Source organism: Leptosomus discolor, chromosome 5 (assembly GCF_034619465.1).
Source record: "Leptosomus discolor isolate bLepDis1 chromosome 5, bLepDis1.hap2, whole genome shotgun sequence".
NCBI classification, from domain to species: Eukaryota; Metazoa; Chordata; class Aves; order Leptosomiformes; family Leptosomidae; genus Leptosomus; species Leptosomus discolor.
The window spans coordinates 66,479,396-66,499,078 of record NC_141395.1 but is presented as its reverse complement, the minus strand read 5'-3'; the positions used below and the strand labels follow the sequence as shown (position 1 = coordinate 66,499,078).

Here is a 19,683-nt window from a genome sequence, read left to right as displayed (position 1 = left end):
ACAGAAATAGTTTTGGGATTTGGAGAAGGTTAATGCATCAGCACTGTTGGGCTGGATCTGTCTTGGCCAGTTGAAATGTCACTTAGTAGTACCACGATTTACTTTCTTCACATCCATGTGGAAAGCCTCTGAAGACTAAACAATGCTTGTTTAAGTATTTTGGTAGATTCTTGCATGTTGAAATAAGGACTGGCGTTTTCCTTCCCCAGATTAAGGAGTAGGCATTGTGGTTGAAAGGGAGTTAGAACTCAAAAAAAATTACTTTCATGGTTCTTTTGTCAAAATGGTGTAGTTGCTGCCAGTGAGCCTTTCAAAAATCTACGTGGCTTTCCGTGGCACCTGTGCTGTAAATTGCTAACCCTGTGTTAAAGCATCATTTTGGAGTTTTTTTGAAATCTATACTGTTTTGCCTGAAACTGTATGCTTTTAAAATGTTAAGTACTGTAATACTGTTTCACTAATTAAATGTTGCACATGCTACTTGATCGATAGCTGTTGTAGCAGCAGTCATGTAAGGAAACAGTACAATGATGTAATGATGTTATAGAACATCTCTGTGTTGGAATTGGCATAAAAACAAGGTTTCACCTAATGAAGCATAACGTACGTCCTCAATTGATTAGCTCCAAAATTCTTTACTCGTTATTTTTCTTCTAATGCTGGTGTTGAGCTGTATGAGATGAAGCTCTTGCTGCCTGCTAGCATCCATGGCCACTAAATAACTTTTTGCATCTCCAGTACCCTCCTAATGCTATCATCTGTCATGTTGATATTTACATAATATTATCTGGCTTCAGAAATCGAAGGAGGCTGATTTTCGCATGCAGGAAGGGACTGCCTCTATCTGAATTTGATTTAACCTGCTGTTCCTTGGTGCAGCCAGCATCTTCCAAAATGATTGTGCTGTGGCCATTGGCAGGGAGAACTTAATGAAAAGGCATAGGTTTTAATGAGATTTCCATGAAAATGTGTTATCATCTAACTGCAATAATTGAGGAATCTTTTGGGCAAATTCTCTCACAAGGTTTGAACCACTCGTGCTACTCTTCCTCCAAAACTGAGTATTTTTCTTCCATCTCCCTAGAAAATGTTAATCAGAGTCTTCTGCTCTTGAGCCCACCTACAATCAGTTTCCTTCATATTGTTTCACAAACTCCAGACTATCCTAAGGGAGAATTGGGAACACCTCTTGGTAACCAACATACTACGATAAAATACTAGTGTAACATGCATCCCTTATGAATATATTAAAAAAAAAAAAAGCTTTCAGATACTCAGTTCTGGCTCTCATTTGGCATCAACTAAGTATGGATCCACAGCCTCCACATGTGCAACACAAGCCTTTCACTTCATCTATAGAAATGTTTATGTGGAGGGGTTGTTTGGTTATCCTTTCAGAAAACTGCATGTAAAGAATTTTTTTGTGTTAGCACTATGATAGTAAAAGTTGAGTTTTTCCCTATCTCTTTAAGAGTTGCCCAGTGATAATAAGTGGTGTTGAATTTATCTGTCTCCTGTGTAGTGGTTGGATCTGTAGCTTGAGAACTAAACCAGCAGGGAATCAGTCACTCTTGGATCTTTTTATTGTTGTTGTGGCAGGGGTTGCAAACAAGAGGGCTTGATTCATTTCATCTGAAAGTCAGTGCTTGGCAAAGCAAATGGCTGACCCTGGATCTCATAGTGGAGATGGTTTCTCACCTTTCTACTGGGTAGGACTTTGACTGGATTCCGACTTATACCTTGTAAGTTAGTTAACGTTGCTCATGGCTTGAGGACTTCACTGATAGCGATGAGGAGTGCATGTAGATGGTAGTACAGCAGAGATCAAAATGAAGCTTTCATGCGGTTGTCTCAGTCTTTTATTTTTTTTTTGGTCATGGACAGTGAAATGGCTACCTGCTCACTGAGATGTGTTATGGAGAGGTGTCAGGTGGTGTTTTACCTGTTGTAAGAGGTATACTGAAATGTCCTTGTGACATTGTCTTCACCTAGGTATTATACAAAGCTCCTAGTTAGTGCTTTAAATGAGGGGTGAGAGTTAAGTGCTATTCTTACTGAAAAGAAAGAAGTTAATATGGCATTTTGCTTCTGTTTGATCAGTGAGTGATAGCACCTGGGCTAAATAAAGCTGGCAGACTTTGTAAAACTAATGTGAATTCTGGGGGTTGTGTATGGTCCTCCTTTCTTCCTTAAAGGAGAAGTAGACAGTAACTGCTTCAAGCCTTCCTGGTGCATGGGGCAATCTTGCTCTGCCCAAATAGGCCCCCAATGGAAGAAGCTGTAAGCCTGAGGCTGAAAACATGCTTGTCTGTAATTTTTTTTTTTCCTCTCCTCCTCCAAGTGCACTTAACACATTTGAAAGCTAGACACTTGTGTAATTTTGATTCAAAAGACATGTCTTTATGGGGGTAGCTATCATGTTGTTCTTCTGTTTTGCCAAAAACTAGAACTTTCTTGACTGATTCTCCCTGCCAAATATTTAACAGTGTTACCCCTACATGATGGGCTGATGGAGGTCACAGAAAACAAATAGCGTGTGTAACTTTCAACCGAAGGAACAGTTTGTAGTAATGATTTTTCTTTTAATGCATCCTGATTTACTATAAGGACAGTTAAGGAAAATTGTTGTATGGGGGTTATGTCTGCTTCAGTATTCAGACCACAATTTGTGAATTTGAAACTTAAGAATGGTGTGAGAGATTCTTCAGAACAGACATGTGGATGTTTAATACCAAGGCACCAGAAAACCACTTGCTTCGTTGTATCTGGTAAGGCAAGGTGGGTATTTTGGCTTTAAGGAAGCTGTTGAAGATGTCCCTCCTCTTCCCCTTGCCCTTTGAATTTTTTCAATGCAAATGCTGAGTGGTACAAGATACCCAAACTTTGAAGCTTTATAAAAAAGAAAAATCTTTTTCTACTTTTCAAGGGGAGGTTGGGGATTTGAAAGCCCTCAAACCCCCTGTGGGAAGTCATTATTGTTTTTCTTCAGTTATTGAAAAGTTATTAGCAAAATGAGACTGACTTTCTTGTGACGTGTACTGTATGATATTACTGATTTTCAAAGTGCAGTGATTGCCAAGTTGATTCCATTTCAGTGCCTGTCCCCATCTTGCTTTTAAATTGTTGAATACGAAAATCTGTGTTAAATTAAAGAAGTAAAAATGACCGTGTAATTCATTAATCTTTAAACATTTCCGGATTTTTTTCCAGGTAATTTAATAACCTCTTTGACCATTTATGTAATATAAAATTTCATAAAAATACATTGATCTGATTGACGTTTATGTAGGAAAGGAATTAGATTTTCACCACACATTTTTGTGTTACTGTGTGCTTAATTGCTTTGTAACTTGGAGCACTAAGGTAGATATGTTGATAGTATTTTGTAAAGAAAGAGCTTTTACCTGTTAATTTAGCTTCACTAGAGTAAGCAAGCAAAAATCAGTGGCCAGTAAAGAAATTTAAGGAAATCTTACTAACCTTTTTACAATTTATTTTGTGTTTTTTTTTTTTAAAGGAGGTGCTTAGTCAGATAGGAGGTTACTTCAACATACAGTTGGTTTTTGACTGTGCCGATTCCTTTTCCTGCCTTAAATCCCACTTTGCATTTTAGCACTTAGAATGATACTCATTGGACAAAAATTGTATAAGTGAAGGCTTCGAGGTGCTGAAGTTCATGGGAATGCATTCCTAGTAGAAAATATTTGGTGCTTTCATTAAGCATTGGATGTTTATTAGGAAATGAGATAGCATCTCATCCTTTTACAAGGAAGGCAAGAATTAAGTTCCCCAGATGGCATTTTTAGTGTATAATTTACTGCTGTCATGACAATGTAGGCTGACGGAAACTTTTTTCTTGATAAAGATTTTATTCTTGTATAACATCCATCTTTAGTCAACATAAAAAAAAGTAGTGTAGTAAGCCAAATGGATGCTTAGATATGGATAATGCTTACCTGCTGTATAGGACAAGATTGAGGATTAAGTGGTGACGATTTGTAAGATACTGTGAAGATGGAGCTTTCTATATGAATGCCGAGAAAACTACTCCAAATATATGGCAGAAAACCTTCAAAATATATTGCATTTTCTTCTGGCAGTTGTTTCTTTTAAAGATCAACAAAATACTGAAATTATATTGCTTGATTTCAAGATGCTGGTTTAAAATGGATTTCTGAATTAAAAAATGCTTTACTATTTCTGGAAGATAGCATTATAATGCTTTCATCATTTGGAATAATGTTGTGTACATTAGAAGATGATTTTGCAAGTTATCTTGACAGCCCTGCCCATCTTCTTTAGACTGTTCTTGAGGCTCGGTTGTGCTTATTTAAAAGCTGTACAAGTTTCCATTATCTTGAGTTGTGTAGAGAATTGTGTGGTCAGTCAGATTTATTTAGTTTGTCCAAAGGCTTATCTGAGTGTTTGCTTATGTGTTAATAAAATGATATGATAGCTTGATTGGTTTGATTGCCTCCTAATTCGGTGGTTATGTGCTTAGACCAGAGCCCCAAGCTTGCTGTCAGAAAACGCTGGGCGCGTGCCAGCACATGTGCAGGAAGTGGTGTGCTTCCATTTGCTGCTTTCCCCTTGTCCTGTCACGCACGTCCCCATGCTCCTCATGGCCTTGATTTACTCCTTTTCTCTGAAAGCTTGTCCTCATCCTCCTTTATTCCCACCAGTGACCTGGCGCTACCCTTTCCTACCCGGCCCTGCTGTGGTAGCAGGTATGTCCTTGCTCTGGCCCATGTCTTGGAGGTGTCTCCGTAAAGCAACACGGTAGCGATGGGCAGTTACTGCCTGCGTTGGTGTGGTGTCCCTCGCTCCAGGACAGTTACCTCTGCCCGTACTGCCAAGCCTCTAGTCATCAACTCCAGTGGAAACTGTGCGTGGGGAACTGCTGTCCAAACTGGTGATAAGTAACAGTCTGGAGATACGTGCTTACATCTTGGGTAGGTATCTCCAGACAGAAGCACTCCAAACACGTTTTATTTTTATTATGTTCTGTTACTTTTCACTGTTCACTTACTGATTGTGATACCTCCTCTGAGTGTCTCATACTTTTTCTGTAGAGCACAATTAATACAACGCAGTGCAAGGTTAAAAATGAATGAGTTCATTGAGCGTACACAGTGTTCACAGAGCATACACAACATACTTCAGAGTTTTGCCACTTCTTTTTCTCCCCTTCTTTCTCATAAAATGAAGGACGTTTTGCTTCAGAAAGCATTAAGACACTAGCAAAGCCTCAGTTGCTGTAATGAGCATCTATGCACCAAAGATGGTTGGACTTGCTCTTACTAGAGCAGTAGCATTGGTGGTGTAGATGGAGGTGATGGCTACAGATTTGCTTTCAGTTTATCCCATAGTCTATAAAGAAAATGCAGATTTGTAAAGTGTGGTTTGCAGATGGTGTGCAGTTTTTCCACCACGGTTGCGAACTTAATAAAATATAACAATTCCTTAAGAAAAATTTAATCCACTTTGGACAAATATGTTCTGCTCTTTTTTTTTTTTTTTTTTTTTTTTTTTTTCCCCAGTCCTTGAATTTAACATTTAAAATGGAGTTGAATTAAATCTTTTGACTCACTTTTGTTTTTCTGGTCTTATGACTGACTATGCCTCTTGGACTTTTGCCTGTTTTCAGGTGATTTTTTTCCCATCCAGCTACTTGCAGGCCCTGGTCTGCTTAGCTTCCAAGTTTAGAGGAGATCAGGTGCTTTCAGCGCAGTATAGCAAAAGTGCATAAAGTAGAGTACTGTTTTGTAACCCTGACTTGATATTTCAGAGGAGGAAATGAATATCATTGAGGAAGGCAATATTTACTTTTAATTTTTTTTTCCCCCTGAATGGGAGAATTGTTGAGTTACTGAGCATGTGCATTTGTCTTGGGAGAAGGAGGGGGGCAGGGGGAGAGTGTTGGACATAGATAAAAAAATGCAAATGTGTGCATGCATATGTGTTACACACTTGGAGTATAGGAAATATATTTCAGCAGTATCTAAAGGCTTTTTCAGATAAATCATTGCCTTTGCTGGGATTAACCTGTGAATTCTTGTTTCTTGTTGCCCATCTTTTTTATTTGTATTTTTGAACCAGAATAAGTTGGTTGTGGTACTAATTGTATTTGTATAATCACAATCGGAGTTGTTATCAATAGATGCATTGTGATTCATAGTTTTTTTGACAATTAATTGAGATTGTGTGTGTGGAGGGAAACGAATTAATCTGTTGTCTCCATAATTCTCTGTGCTTAATTAAATTAAATAAATCAAATTTCCTTCTTTTCAAATGCGTACGCTGGTTCCTTGAACTAGCATCTGCTAACTTGTTTTAGTCATTGAAGATACTGTCTGAAGCATACATGTGGTTTGGCAAAGCTTAATATGTGTAGAAAACCCAGAATTTTTTGTACTGCTAAAAAGTACCATGTAGTGTATAGCACTTGTTCAGTATGCATGCTACCCCATGGTAGCACTTCAAAAGAGACAAATTATTGACTTAAAAATACTATCCACATTAGTAGTCACGCTATAAAAGGAATATTTTGGCTGCTTTTCAATATAGTTTGACCAGAATAACCAAAGTTTGCCATGTTCCTGTTGCCAGTTAAATTCAGAGCAGTGTTGGCACAGAGGCTGGGTGCTGTTTCTTCTGATGGACTTTTGTGTCCCTTGGAAAGTACACCCAGTCTTGAGTAAATTTTGATTACTGACAACCCAAAGTTTTAGCTCATCTGTCTTCCGGATGTCCAAGATTCTGTGAGGAAACAATATTCGTCCTCGGATACTCCAGAGAGTGTTTTTGAGGAGGCTGTTGTGGGTGAGGGAGCAGTAAAGGTCTACCTTGTTCTTGAATCAGTGACCTGCCCTCATGAAGACATGTGTAACTTTCACTGTTTGAGTTCATAGTTTAAGGACAAATTTGTGAAACGTGAGTCAAGACAAACACTTAATTGTGAAATCCAGACTGAGGGCTATGCAGATGTTAGTGGTTTGTAGCACAGAGTTGGCTGTTGCCTCCTTTGGTAGTGCTGCCTGTGTCCAGCGTACGCTGCAGCGCGATGAGTGAGCAGCATGGTTAAAACCAGCCTGTGGCTTGTGATTCTGGGTGTGAAGTTCTTCCACTTTGGTGGGGCTTGGTTTTTTTAGGAGGCATGTCGGTTGCTGCTCTTAAAACCAGATTTCTTAAGATGTATCAACTTAAAATATGTTTTGGAAATTAAGGCCTTGAGCATCTGAGGTGCCATCAAATGTATTGCCTCCAGGCCATCTTTGATCAGGCATTCACATGTCATAATATTTACCAGTAGTCTGAATGTGGCCAGGCTGAAATGCATCTCATCTGATGGTAACGATAACTATTTAAGGACTAAATTTCGGCAACACGTACAGTGATATGTGACTCCTGAGAGCTGGGCTTTAATGAATTGTTTGTAAAGAAAGAAAAATAGTACAGTTTTAGCGGTAAATAAACTTGTGTCATGCATTGGGTTGCTACAAGAACACTTGTTTTGGGAGTGTTTTAGAAATAAGCTGTTATTTCCAGAAGGGTGTAAATTTGCCAGTTGATTTTAAAATGCAAACAAATCTAAGACACCAGAGTTTACAAACATCACATGGACCTTCCCCCCCAATGCCTGAGTTGATTTGACCTAGTCTTAAATTAGACTTTCAAATAGTGAAGTTACTGACTGAGGATATTTTAAGGTGTTTAGAGAACGTAGCTGAGTTGTCCCAGTGTTGAACGGGTCATCACATTAGTGTTTGGTTTTTGGCCTTGTGTCTGATTTATTATATAATTTTGGGTGTGTTACTTTCTTATTGGTGAGGGAAGGTATATACCTCCTAAATGCAAAAGCCCAGATAAAGTTTCTAATGTTGCCAGTACTTTTCAGAAATGGAAAAAGTGTTTACATTGTTTTAGTATTTTCTTAAATCTTTTACAACGAGTTTGTTAAAACGTAGTTGAATCTAGGGGGGGAAAAAGTACCCACCGAGCTATTGTAATCAAGTTTACTGGTTTCAGTCAAAGGATTTTGTTAGTACAGATTAACATGAATCTGTCGTATTCAAGCAAAACACCCATACCGTGTAGTTTTGCACTTTTTCTGCTTTAGATTTAGATAGTAATGCTTTCTAGCTGCATTAAACACCACACCACCATCCCTGATTTGTTTGCAAACTATCAAAAAAAGAGAGAATCTTCTGTTTAAAAAAATCCACCCCAGAGAGGTGCTCAGGAGACAGAGGCTGTGTGTTATCGATGCAGGAAGCACACTGAGAAGTGCAAGAATGACTGTTCCTCACCATAAGGACCTTCCTGAGCAAATAATTTGCTTTAAAATATAGGTACACTGTTTTATGTGTGAAGGAGAGGGTGGAAGCATTCTGGTCTGGCTGTTCGCCTGTTCTGTTCTTTGCTCGCCTCAGTTCTAGGCACCCTCAGACTTTTTAGTGGCACCTTTGCAGCACGGCTTGGGAAGGATTATGACTTGAAATGGTGACCTCCTCGTTAGAAGTGCATGACCATCCCAAGTCCTAACAGACTGAGGACTGGGTAGGAGGAGATGGCTCTTGCCTAGTCTGTGCTAAACTTCTAGGTAAAAAGAAGATTGGGCAGAAGATGTAAAGAAACAGTGGTAGTGATATCAACAAAAGCAACTTGGGGGCTGTTATCCATTTGTGCAAGCTGGCAGCTTGTTGGAGCTATCTAGCTACTAATACATGTTATAAAATATATATGTTTGGTTAAAAGAGTTTCCATTTCTCCCTGGTGGGGACTCCATCATGTTTTAATTTCTGCAGTTGTTTTCCCAAGGCAGAGATGTTAGCTAGTGATGCTTTATTGGTTCTTTGAGATTTTTCTGCTATTGCCTTCATTATCATCTAACTGCTAACAGTCATGAGAGGAGGAATTGCTGACTTGAAATTTGGATAGTTTTCAGTGAGCCCTCCTTCTTCTAGACGGTATCACTTACACTTATGTTCAGTTACATATTGCTGGCTATACCGTGTCTAAGAAAAGAAGTTGTCCTGGGACTTGGTTACCAGCTACCTCTCAGATGAATGTTTTTAAGAGCATAATATAACTTTGTTCAGGTTTGTAAAAGATCTGTATGTTTTTGTAGGGTATTCCCTCTCTTTAACATTATACCTCTTAAAGGACAAATTTTCTGAAACACACGTTTTCGTAGGAATCTGTGTAGAAGTGTCTTCCCATCATTGCATGACCGCCTCTACCAGTTAACTTCATTCTCAAAAAAGTATTTTCTTTCTTTCATCTGCTTTCGAAAACCCCTTTCTAGGTTTTCCTTTTCATGAGTTCATTCGGCTAGAAAGGATCTAACCATAATTTCACATCTTAGCATGTTATAGCACATCTTGTCAAAAGCAAGTCTCACTTGCTTTCCACACAGATATATCTTTGAAAAGCTTCTTTTAACCAAAATAGTTTATTCTAGCTACATTTAATAAATGGATTACATGCTTTTTCAATTCAAAATCGTGGTCACAGCAGGAATCTTTTCGTTTGTTCTGGGGGAGATATGTATTCTTTTAAGTGTAAAATTTGGAAAGTTAACATCTTCCCCCCAGAAAACCCCAACAAAACCTTTAAGTTTAAGGACTGAGTTTCTTTGACAAGCTGGATCTTGGCTGGAGATGCTACCTGCTAAAGCATGAGGGCTGCTGTGTAAGGAGTGTGCTTGAAACTGGCTGGTATTTCTGCAATTGTGCAATGAAAGTGGGATTGAAATTTATTTTTATCTGGCAAGGGGAAAGATTTTCAAACTGACTTGAAATGGTTGGTTGATCTGTTCTACTTAGCTGTCTGTCCTGGAGCGTGTAGTGGCATCTTTAGATTCGCCTTGGTTTAGAGACAGCCAAGTGGTGCAGGCCTTTCTTTGCTTGCCCTGTATTACGGGATTTCAGACTGTAGCCTGGATGATTTTGCTGTATTAGTTTTGGGGTGCTGTATTATCGTGGTGTTCTGGCTGAAACGCAAATTGCAAGTCATTTGTACTAAGATACTATGAAGTAGAATGCAAGCACCAACATATGCTGATGGAAAAAGTCTGCAAGGGTTTGTATAAGTATACATAGATTACTTTAAAAATGCAGCTAGTAAGATATGACAGTTTAATGAAAAGGGCCAGCGGACTGCAGAATGTAGTTTGTGCTGTAAGGGTGATAAGTTGGAAAAATATTTGTCCAATCTTAAAAAATGTCTCCGCATATCTTTAAAGAATATGGTTGGATTTTCTTTTTCTCTTGCAAGGGTATGAAGTGGGTCTGAAAATGTAGCACATTCTGTTCTCTAATTAATTTGTTGCTTTCTTTTATAATGAATATCGTATTTTCGTCTGCATAGGGAGAAGCCTTGAAAAAAATAAACAAAAATAAATGCGTAGGAGGAGGTTATCTTTGTAAATTTTGCAGCTGCAGACAAAACTTAAAAGGTTCTGTAGTATTGTTGCATTTGATTTCCTATCAGTTGGCTGTGGGCATTGGTTCATCTGATAATCTCACTGAAATATCTTTTTCCTTAAATTTAACCAGCAGGACAGTGTCTGTCTGTTTAAAAGGTCTGATAAGTGATAAGGTGTGTTGATCTGCTTGATGGGATTATGTTAAACATTCCTGAATACAATTCTGTTCCATCAAGGCAATCCCCTTGAATAAAGCGTTTAGTAGAAACACAGTTTATTTGTTGGTACGATGAAACATTACAGCTGTTGGTGTAAAAAATGACAATACGTGTTCTCCACTGTCTAAGGTAACTTACTGTATATAAATATGTTATTATGTATAAAATATGTATACATTTATATACATCTTAAAAAAAAAAAAACAACCCTGTTGAAAATTTGAAGATAAATGCAGTCAAAACTATTTGACACCTATAGCTGGTCCCCCAAACTCTAATACTGAAAGTCTAGTTTTATGTTGTGAAAAAGGCATAATAGGTTATCTTCTATTTCATACACTCATTAAGTAATTCTTCTTTTGATTCCAATAGCTATCTAATTCCTGACAGTATTTTCACTTAAATCACAGTATTTCGATGTTACTAAATGGTAAATTGTTGCTGCTTAGTGAAACCCAGTATCAGGGTTTTTTTTTGTAAATGAGCAAGGTAATACACACTGTAAATGACATGTAACAGTTTGTTGATCACTTTAGCAATTAACTGCAGCTGAAAAAAGTCTGCTTACTCAGGCTAGTCTTACTCTCATTCTCTGAGGAAGCTCTGGATTTTAATGAAGACAGTCCAGCAGTGCATAAACAAACTACGCAGTTGCAAAAGTGAAAACAAAATAAAATATAGTTTACTCACTTTAATACCAAGCACTCTCCTGAAATAGTACAGATTATGTAATTTTACTTTTTAAATGTACTTCTTATTTAATCTAGTTCAATACCAGATGGAAATGATGCGAAGCCTTCGCCATGTAAACATTGATCATCTTCACGTTGGCTGGTACCAGTCCACATACTATGGCTCTTTTGTCACTCGTGCCCTCCTGGACTCGCAGTTCAGTTACCAGCACGCAATTGAGGAGTCTGTAGTTCTCATTTACGGTTAGTATGAGGTTTCCTTTATTATTCTTTTCCCCTCTTAATATTATTACTACTATTTTTGTATTCTGTCTTTTGCCTGTAAGAGTAGCCTGGCAGGCCTTTTCGAGTAAATACCAACCCTGTGTCTACGGCAGCCTCAGCAGCAGCTAAGTCTAGACAGGGTTTCCTTCTTTCTGTTTATTTTTCTTGCTATCAGAGCCCTGATGTGTACGTTTTGGAATGCTGGAGTAGCTGCTTCATTTTTATTCCTTCATCTCCCCTCCCTCGTCGAAGGGGCTAGTGGAACCCGACCAGATGTCTAACAAACCCCGCTTGCTAGCGTGTCTGGCTCTGTACGTGACTGACCAATCATCTCACGAATTGCCAAGTTTTTTTTATACCTCTGACAGAAGCATACAAAACCTGGACTGTTTCTTAGCACAAAGATTTTTTTCTTTTCTGCCTATTTAATGGTGTTTCCTCAAGCTCTCCAGACCAGATGTTCTGTGCTGTATCAGAACCGTAGGCAATTTAACAGCTTTATAGCCTCCCCCTCCCCAAACACTCACAGTTTGCCATATCTGGCAGACTTGCATATAGTTTCCAGCTGAGAAGTAAATGTAACGTCCTGAGTATCTGTCAGAAAAAATACTAATGAATACGATCAATCTTATGAGCTGCCCCAAAATTGTTTCAGTATGTTAACAATTGGATTACAGTAAAGAACAAGTTGTTAAAGTATACTTATATTGGCTGGAAACATTGCATCATCAGACCTTGATGAATTTTCCACTTGTTTCAGTCTATTTTGGTTTTCATTTTATCACCGATTGCTAAAAGTTTTACTGTGTTAAATTTCAGACAACATGAATGTTAACACAACTTTTATTCTCATGTTGGCATGCTTCAGCCGTTATCATGCTGCAAGTGTTAAGCTTCTTTGTCCAAGGAATGTAACAGTTTGTTTAGAAAATTTCCCCCTAAATTCAGCAGAGTATGTCAAGGCAAAACTAATCTTTTCATGTACCAGTTACATTGTTATGCACGAAGCAGCAGGGCAACTTGATCTGAATTAGCTTATTGCTACTCAAAATGACTTTTTTTTTGGGTATAAAATGTAGTTTAATGAATATTTTAATTTACTGCATAATGACTGGAGGGAAAAATCTTTATTTAAATGAGGTAGCTCTTACATAAATTCTGTGGATAGTTCATATGGAAGAAAAGAAAATGTGAATTAGACCTTTAATGGGGAAATAATGTTGTGAGTAGAATGGGTCTAGATTCCCCCCCCCCATGTTCTCCAAGTTAAATTTATTAATTAGCCCCACTGTATATAGTTGGATATATTTTACATTTCAGTACAATCGGTTTACTTCTGCTATAGTGCCTTTTCTGAGTTGGCTGTCTTATTTTTTTTTCAGGACTACTTAGTTATTTTACTCCTGTTTATGTCATTCAGATATTTTTTTTTTTTTTAAAAAAAGCAGTCTGAGGTTAGTAGTAATACGCTTCCTCCATTTTTAATTATAGATCCCATTAAGACTGCCCAAGGGTCTTTGTCACTAAAGGCATATAGGCTGACTCCCAAACTGATGGAAGTTTGCAAAGAAAAGGACTTTTCTCCAGAAGCGTAAGTAACTTAAAAGAATATTTTCTCCTAGGTTTTTCTGGATTATCTGGGAGGCAGAAGCGTACATGGGATGATGAAATACTGTATTTTAAAAATCTTATGTGTGTGCTGGGGAAACTGGATATGTATGGGTAGCAATAGATGTGCGCTGAGAAGGCATGAAAAGTCTGTCTTTGGGCGTCTACATAAGGGCTGAAGTGGCGGAACCTGAACTGATTTTGGAGATGGTCAGCGGGCTGGCTGTAAGGACCATGGTGAAGATAGCTGTATCTGGGGACACAGTCAAAAATACGGAAAAAAGAAATGGAAAAGGGGAAATAGCTGGTCTGTCTTTAAGTTCTTTTTTTTCCAGAAGGAAAATTGAACAGGTATTCTGGAATAGCTGTTCTTCTGTATTTATTCTAAATTAACTCCCCCGTGTGGACACAATCTTCTGGAGTAAAGTAGGATAATTAATTTGTTTCAAAAGATTAGTGGCTTGTAATAGATGTAGGCCTTAGCCGTCCTCTTTTTCCTCAAACAGTTTGGTGTTCAACAGCAAAAGCACAAGCACTTGTTAAACTTTCTTCTATGAGGAAAACCAAAATCATTTCATTGCTCGGTCTCTAAACATAACATTTCCATGATGAACAAACAAATCTGTGCTTACGCAAAAAAAAAAAAAAGGTAGTTAAAGATATATTTCCTGAGAAACTTATAGACCATGCATTTATTTCCAGATTTTAAGAGAGGTATCTACTTTATAATAAAGCAATAACAATAGTTTTTATATGTACATTGTAAAAAAAAAAAAATACTGGAAATTTATATTTTAATATCCACCATGGAATCTAATTATTCCAAAACACACACTGTTTTGTCAGTCTAGTTTTTGGTCAGTAAAAATTTTAATTCTTCAGCTATTGGGGAAATTGTTTTTCATTCTAGTAGTTATAATTTTAGAGGTATTTCAGTGTCCTGTGGAAACAAACTGTTCACTTCTGTTTAAGAAACCCTGATGGCAGGGAAATCGGTAAAATATTTTGGAAGGGGCAGAGTTAATCCTGTCAGTACAGTCTTTTGCTGGAGGCTTTTTCATGTAAGTAATGTATTAGCAAGCAAAGCTGCTGCTTGACTTCTGAGAGTTTTTTCCTAGAACAGCTTTTCCTAGTCTTTGTAAACGTGAGGTTTTGCCATGCAAATGCTCTCTTACCAAAACTCGACTCTTGTTTGATTGTGGAACAATGAAAATGAAGAGATTTTACAAAATTACCTATTGTTGTTGGAGCAACAATTCAACAAAGAGAACAAGAGAGTTACTGATTATATTGATAAATATTTTTTAACTTTTTTTCACAGCTTGAAAAAAGCAAATATTGCTTATGAAAATATGTTTGAAGAAGTGCCCATTGTAATTAAGAATTCATACCTGATCAATGTGATGTTGTGGGAACTGGAAAAGAAATCTGCAGTAGCCGATAGACATGAGTTGCTCAGTCTGGCTAGCAGGTAAGTACTTGTTACAATAATGGATGTATTTTTATTCGCTTTCCCAAACCACAGTTTAACACCTTGGGTGAAATCCCAGTCTCATTACAGTACGTGGAAGCTTTGCCCTGACATTTAATGGGGTTAAGACTTTACCCTTCATGTTCTTTTGCTGAAGGAAAAACTGCATGGTAAAACCATAGCGTTAGATTCAAGGACTAAATTCAGTCTGTAATCCGCATATACCTGTACTGCTTGAAGTGTATAATCTTTTCAGTAATGTATATTTCTTCAAGAAAATACTGGCATTCAGAAAATTCAGGCAAATAGGTCTGGAAATAAAAATAGGTTTTGTTAAATATTCCTTAAGTAATTCTATAAATTATTTTAATAAAAAATAAATCACATTTGTTCTACTTCAGTAGCAGGATGCATTTGAAAATAAAAAAATAAAGCCTCTAACTGAGAAAGTGGCAGAAATGCTCAGACCTATTGTCCTGACAGGCAGCATTCATGATGTCAGAAATTGTTGAAGAGTTTCTATAATGATTGTCTCATAACTTTATCTAAAAATAACTGTTTGCTCCTCTAGCACTTTTCCCTGGGAATACATTTGTGATAACAAAATAGGCATGACCTTTAGCAGTATGATCAGAAATTTGGTGATGCTTAGATCTTACACAACACGGTACAGTTAATTGGGTTATTATTGGGCTGACCAAAATAACCAGATACATGAAACGATGCAGCATCTCGTTGCATGTAGAAACTGGGATGTATTCACTAATAGGTTTTTGGGGTGTAACACTTTCTTTTTACATCAAGGTATTGTCTGCCAAGATTCTGATCCTCTCTCACTCCGACAAACAAGTTAGCTGATTAGCTGAATACTAGTGGACTCTTTTCCCTTTTTTTCATGCGTGTGTGTCCCCCCCAGTGTAAGGCTGTTGCTAATGGTTCTATATTGCTAGCCGACCATATGTTGCCTGAGTTAGCAGAAATTTTCCACTATTTTCTTCACTTGAGCTTATGTGGATGTATTGAGGGATCTGATAGCTTTTAGAGAAATGGGTAAAGAGAGAACAGGTATAGGGCTGAACTCTGCCAGGGGATTACAAATGTTGCAAGAGACACTTAGTCAGTAATTTTGTCCAGTAAAGGTGTGACTTTGCACCTTGGAGTTAATGAAGTGAAGAATTTTTGCTGAAATGTTCAGTCTGCTTGACTTTGCAGGCTTTCTGTCAGGCTCTTTCCTTGGTCAAAGATCACAAAGCTTTTACCATCTGAGGAGAGGGTGGGCACTGGATGTAGGAGATGACAGTGATTCCTCGTGAGCTCTGCCACTTTACTGTGAAAAGGAGGACCATGCTGAGGATACAGCAGGTTTTCAGGTGACCTGACATGTTGTCCTTGATTGTTTTTATGGCTTTACCCCTGGAAAAAGGGTTGGAATTACCCAGTGCCCTGGATCCTCGCACAGGCTGCTGCTAGTCACACCATACAATTTTGGAAATGGAAATTAATTTGAACAGATCACAAACCACAGTTAAAGTTTTTAATCAGCTTTACATCTTGTGTAGTAACTGTTCCATACCACTGCCCTGACTCAGGATAAAAGATAACAACTGTACAAATTGATTTCCTTCCTGGAATGATAGTGTTAATAGTCTGGTGCAAGACAGGCTTTTGTGCTGGTCCTCTTATCAGTGAATGGAGTGAGAATCGAACATCAAAACCCCAAAGACCCCAAAAGAAAAAGGCAACTTCATAATTTGTTTTTAGAAATTCTTCATAACAGGAAAAAAAGGGGTAACTTTCTCCTTAGTGAATCAAAGTTTCTTTTCAATAGGTGTTTTCTTGGAGCAGTGCAGCGCTGTTCTTGACAATGGCACAGGTGGAACCTGGATTCCTGATACACCTGGTTAAAAGTCCGTTTTCAATTCAGTGTGCTTCTTTGAACTTAACCCAGTTACTATCCTGTATACTGGCAGCAATTTCTTGAGCTTATTGAAGTGTAGAATTTCCTGCTAATGGGGAATTAATTAGATAGATTCATCAGTTTTCAGAGGTATTTCTGAATTATGTCTCCTGAACTGACTTTCCTGGCAGCTTTCTTTTGACTTATCTGTTGTATTTGAGGAACTTTTAAGGTGCTTAGTTTTGTTTGAAGGAGAGAAAGTTTTGGAAATTACCCCAGTGGGTTTATTTGGAGGTTTTTATATGTGTCTTTTCTAATATTTGATAGCTGCTTTTAGTTACCAGGCAGGTTACATTCAGTGATAACTTACATTGTTATAACTCAGCAGCTGGCAAATTAAAACATTTTAATGCTCGTTTATTCAAGGTAGGGTGACTTATACTGCCTGCTGAAATATTTAACTAGTTTTTACTTGAATTCAGCCATGAAGATTTCTCTTGTCAAAGAATATATTGCCTGAAGTAGGGGAGTTTAAACCCCCGCTATTCTGGAGTTTTATTTTCACTTTGCATTTCCTTATTTTTGTCTTGGAATAGTTGTGGCTAAAACATTTCAGATACCAACTTTTAATTTTCATGCATATCCTCCTCACTTAACTTTGCTGTTGTACAATTAGTTGGCAGTAAATTTAAGCTACTTTTGGGGGTGTTGGTTGGGATTTTTGGGGGTTTTTTGGTCCTTTGGGAGCACCCCTGAATGTTTTTTAATCTTCTGAAGCAATGGTTTTGGCAATGAAATTATTTACCCATAGTTGTTCTCCTCTAGAGAGTTTGTTTCATCAAGATTCTCACATGTTCAGCCACCCACCTTGTCTGAGTTTGAAGCTGTACCTATTTGAGGTACTTTGCACCTTAATATCTTTCTCCTTTTGAAGTAAATTCGTGATGATTGTGTAGAGTAGTTTGCTTTTTGGGGCATAAATTTGTGTTTCTCTTGTGAAATATGAATTGACTGGAATATTCTAGGGAAAGAAGTTGAAGGCAGGATAGCACAAGGCTAGCAAGTAATAGCAAGTAAAGGCCTTTTGCTGAAACTGTTATCCTCCTGCTACCCTTAAGGACCAAAACGTCTTGAAGACCTTGGAGTACTGCCAGTCTTTTGATAGAGACTCAAGAATTGAAATGCTGTCAGATAATGTTCCAGATCTTCAGAGAAATAATTACAACCAACTTTCCCATTCTCATCCATCTCTTCCCTATTCTATTGATGATCTAGTTTAAATTAAAAAAAGCTTTTTTGTGGTCTAGCTTCATAATAGGGTTGTTCTATAATATCTCAATTTGTCTCAAGCAATTTTTCTAATAGTGTGCGTCAGTAGAAGCAAACATATGCTGAACATTTACTGCAGTAACATCTACTTGGCAGATATATTTTTCAAACATCAGATGCAGTATTTCTGCAATAGTGACATAAGGAGGGTTACTTTAGCTTTTGAAAACAATATTAACCTTTATACATTGTACCGCTTATTCAGAAATCTCAATGTGCTTAACGGATTATTAAGATAATTATGAAAAGCTCTAATTTGCAGATGGGGAAGGCTGACACAGAGAGGGTAAATGTGTTGCCCAAAGGCACACATCAAAGTCGGAGCAGAAAAGGGAATGGAGCTCGAGACTCCTGACTTACATATCTCATTCAAACAAAATCCTCTTAAAAAGAGCACAGGTTGAACTTGGGCTGAAATGCTGAGATGTAAACAAGTTCTGCGAAGTGGTGGGGAATGTTCCTTAGAAATATTTAATCAAAAAGATGTGCTTTGCCTAGCAGTACCTCTCTAATCCACCCAAAGTTGTTCCCACCAGGAGGAGAAACACTGTACAAGGTGGCATCTTTCCCAAAAAACAGTGACTCTGAGAGGGGCCTCAGTAGAGCTGATGGAAAGTGGAAAAACCGAGCAGCAGATACAGCATTTTCTTACACTTCCTCTTGCTGTTTCCTGTTCTCATTTTCCTTAGCAAGGATGCAAGCAAAATAAAATAAAGGAGGGGGTCTATTTCTGGCAATTGTAGGCAAGTTTAGGGGACCATCTTTTCTGGACTCCTCCAGCTTCATAATTATTATACCCAAAAATTGGGTGCCTGGGTATAGCACAGTGATTCGGGCTGCAGAGGCTGGATGCCTCTGCTTCCTCCCGGGCCAGCACAGGTAGGTGGGCATCTACAAAAGTGCAAGCTGAGGCCCACGAGCTGTGTGTAGAGACAGTTGAAACTGATGAGCAGGACATGGGAAGCTGAGAACTGCTGCCTTTCTTGGAAGCTTTGGTGTCTGACTCAAGGCTGCATTTTGGGTGTTTCAGACCTTTAGTGAGTGTGTACTTGGAGTCCTTTCCTGATTAAAGATGCTGAAGTAAATGTGGGCTTCATGTGTAGCTCCCCATTATGAATCCTACAGAAGCGGAGCCAGTTTGAGGTTCCAGCCCCAGCTGCTTGCATCATTCCTCCCCCCTACCCCTATTTCATCTCTGCACCCCTCCCACCCTCAAAGATTTTTCGTTCCCTCATCTGTTTCAGAATGTGGCCGTACAAATAGCTTTGTGGAATAGTCTGGTGGAAACAGTCAGGCTCCCACTCTTCCCTTCCAGCCTTTCCCTCGGCCTCCCTAAAAAAAAAAAAAAAAACCCCAACAGAGGGTGTTTTTGCATTTACAGTAGACTGTTTCACTGCAAGAGTTTGAAGTGTGCCCACGCAAACAGCTGAATCCATACAGCTGAGAGTGCTGTAATCCTTGGGCAAAGAGGGAGGGAGGGAGAGGCAGGAAGATGCTGATGCTAGAACCTCTTAAACTGGCTTTGCTGGCAGCAGCAAACTACACCTTTGCTCTCCTTAAAACACATCCGCAAAGGGAGGCTCGGGTGGTACGAGCATTCCCTCAGGAAGAGGGAGGCTTGCATTCAGGTCTCTTAGCCTTAGCCAGATCCGTATCCTAACAGGATGCCCTTGAGTAATGAGCGATCTGTGAGTTAGTTAATGTGCAGTTGTTGCTTTCTCCTTCTGTGGATGCTAGACCGTAACACTGCCAAATGCTGCAAGGCTCACCAGCGG

General features: G+C 38.4%; 1 protein-coding gene across 1 annotated transcript in view; it reads left to right on the top strand.

The window, feature by feature from the left end:
• EIF3H (eukaryotic translation initiation factor 3 subunit H) overlaps positions 1-19,683 on the top strand; it is an 86,672-nt gene that overhangs the window by 56,868 nt on the left and 10,121 nt on the right. The window contains exons 3-5 of the mRNA XM_086465528.1: positions 11,415-11,582; positions 13,095-13,194; positions 14,533-14,682. Of these exons, the coding sequence (XP_086321654.1) occupies positions 11,415-11,582; positions 13,095-13,194; positions 14,533-14,682 (418 nt within the window). The remainder of the gene's footprint in view (positions 1-11,414; positions 11,583-13,094; positions 13,195-14,532; positions 14,683-19,683) is intronic.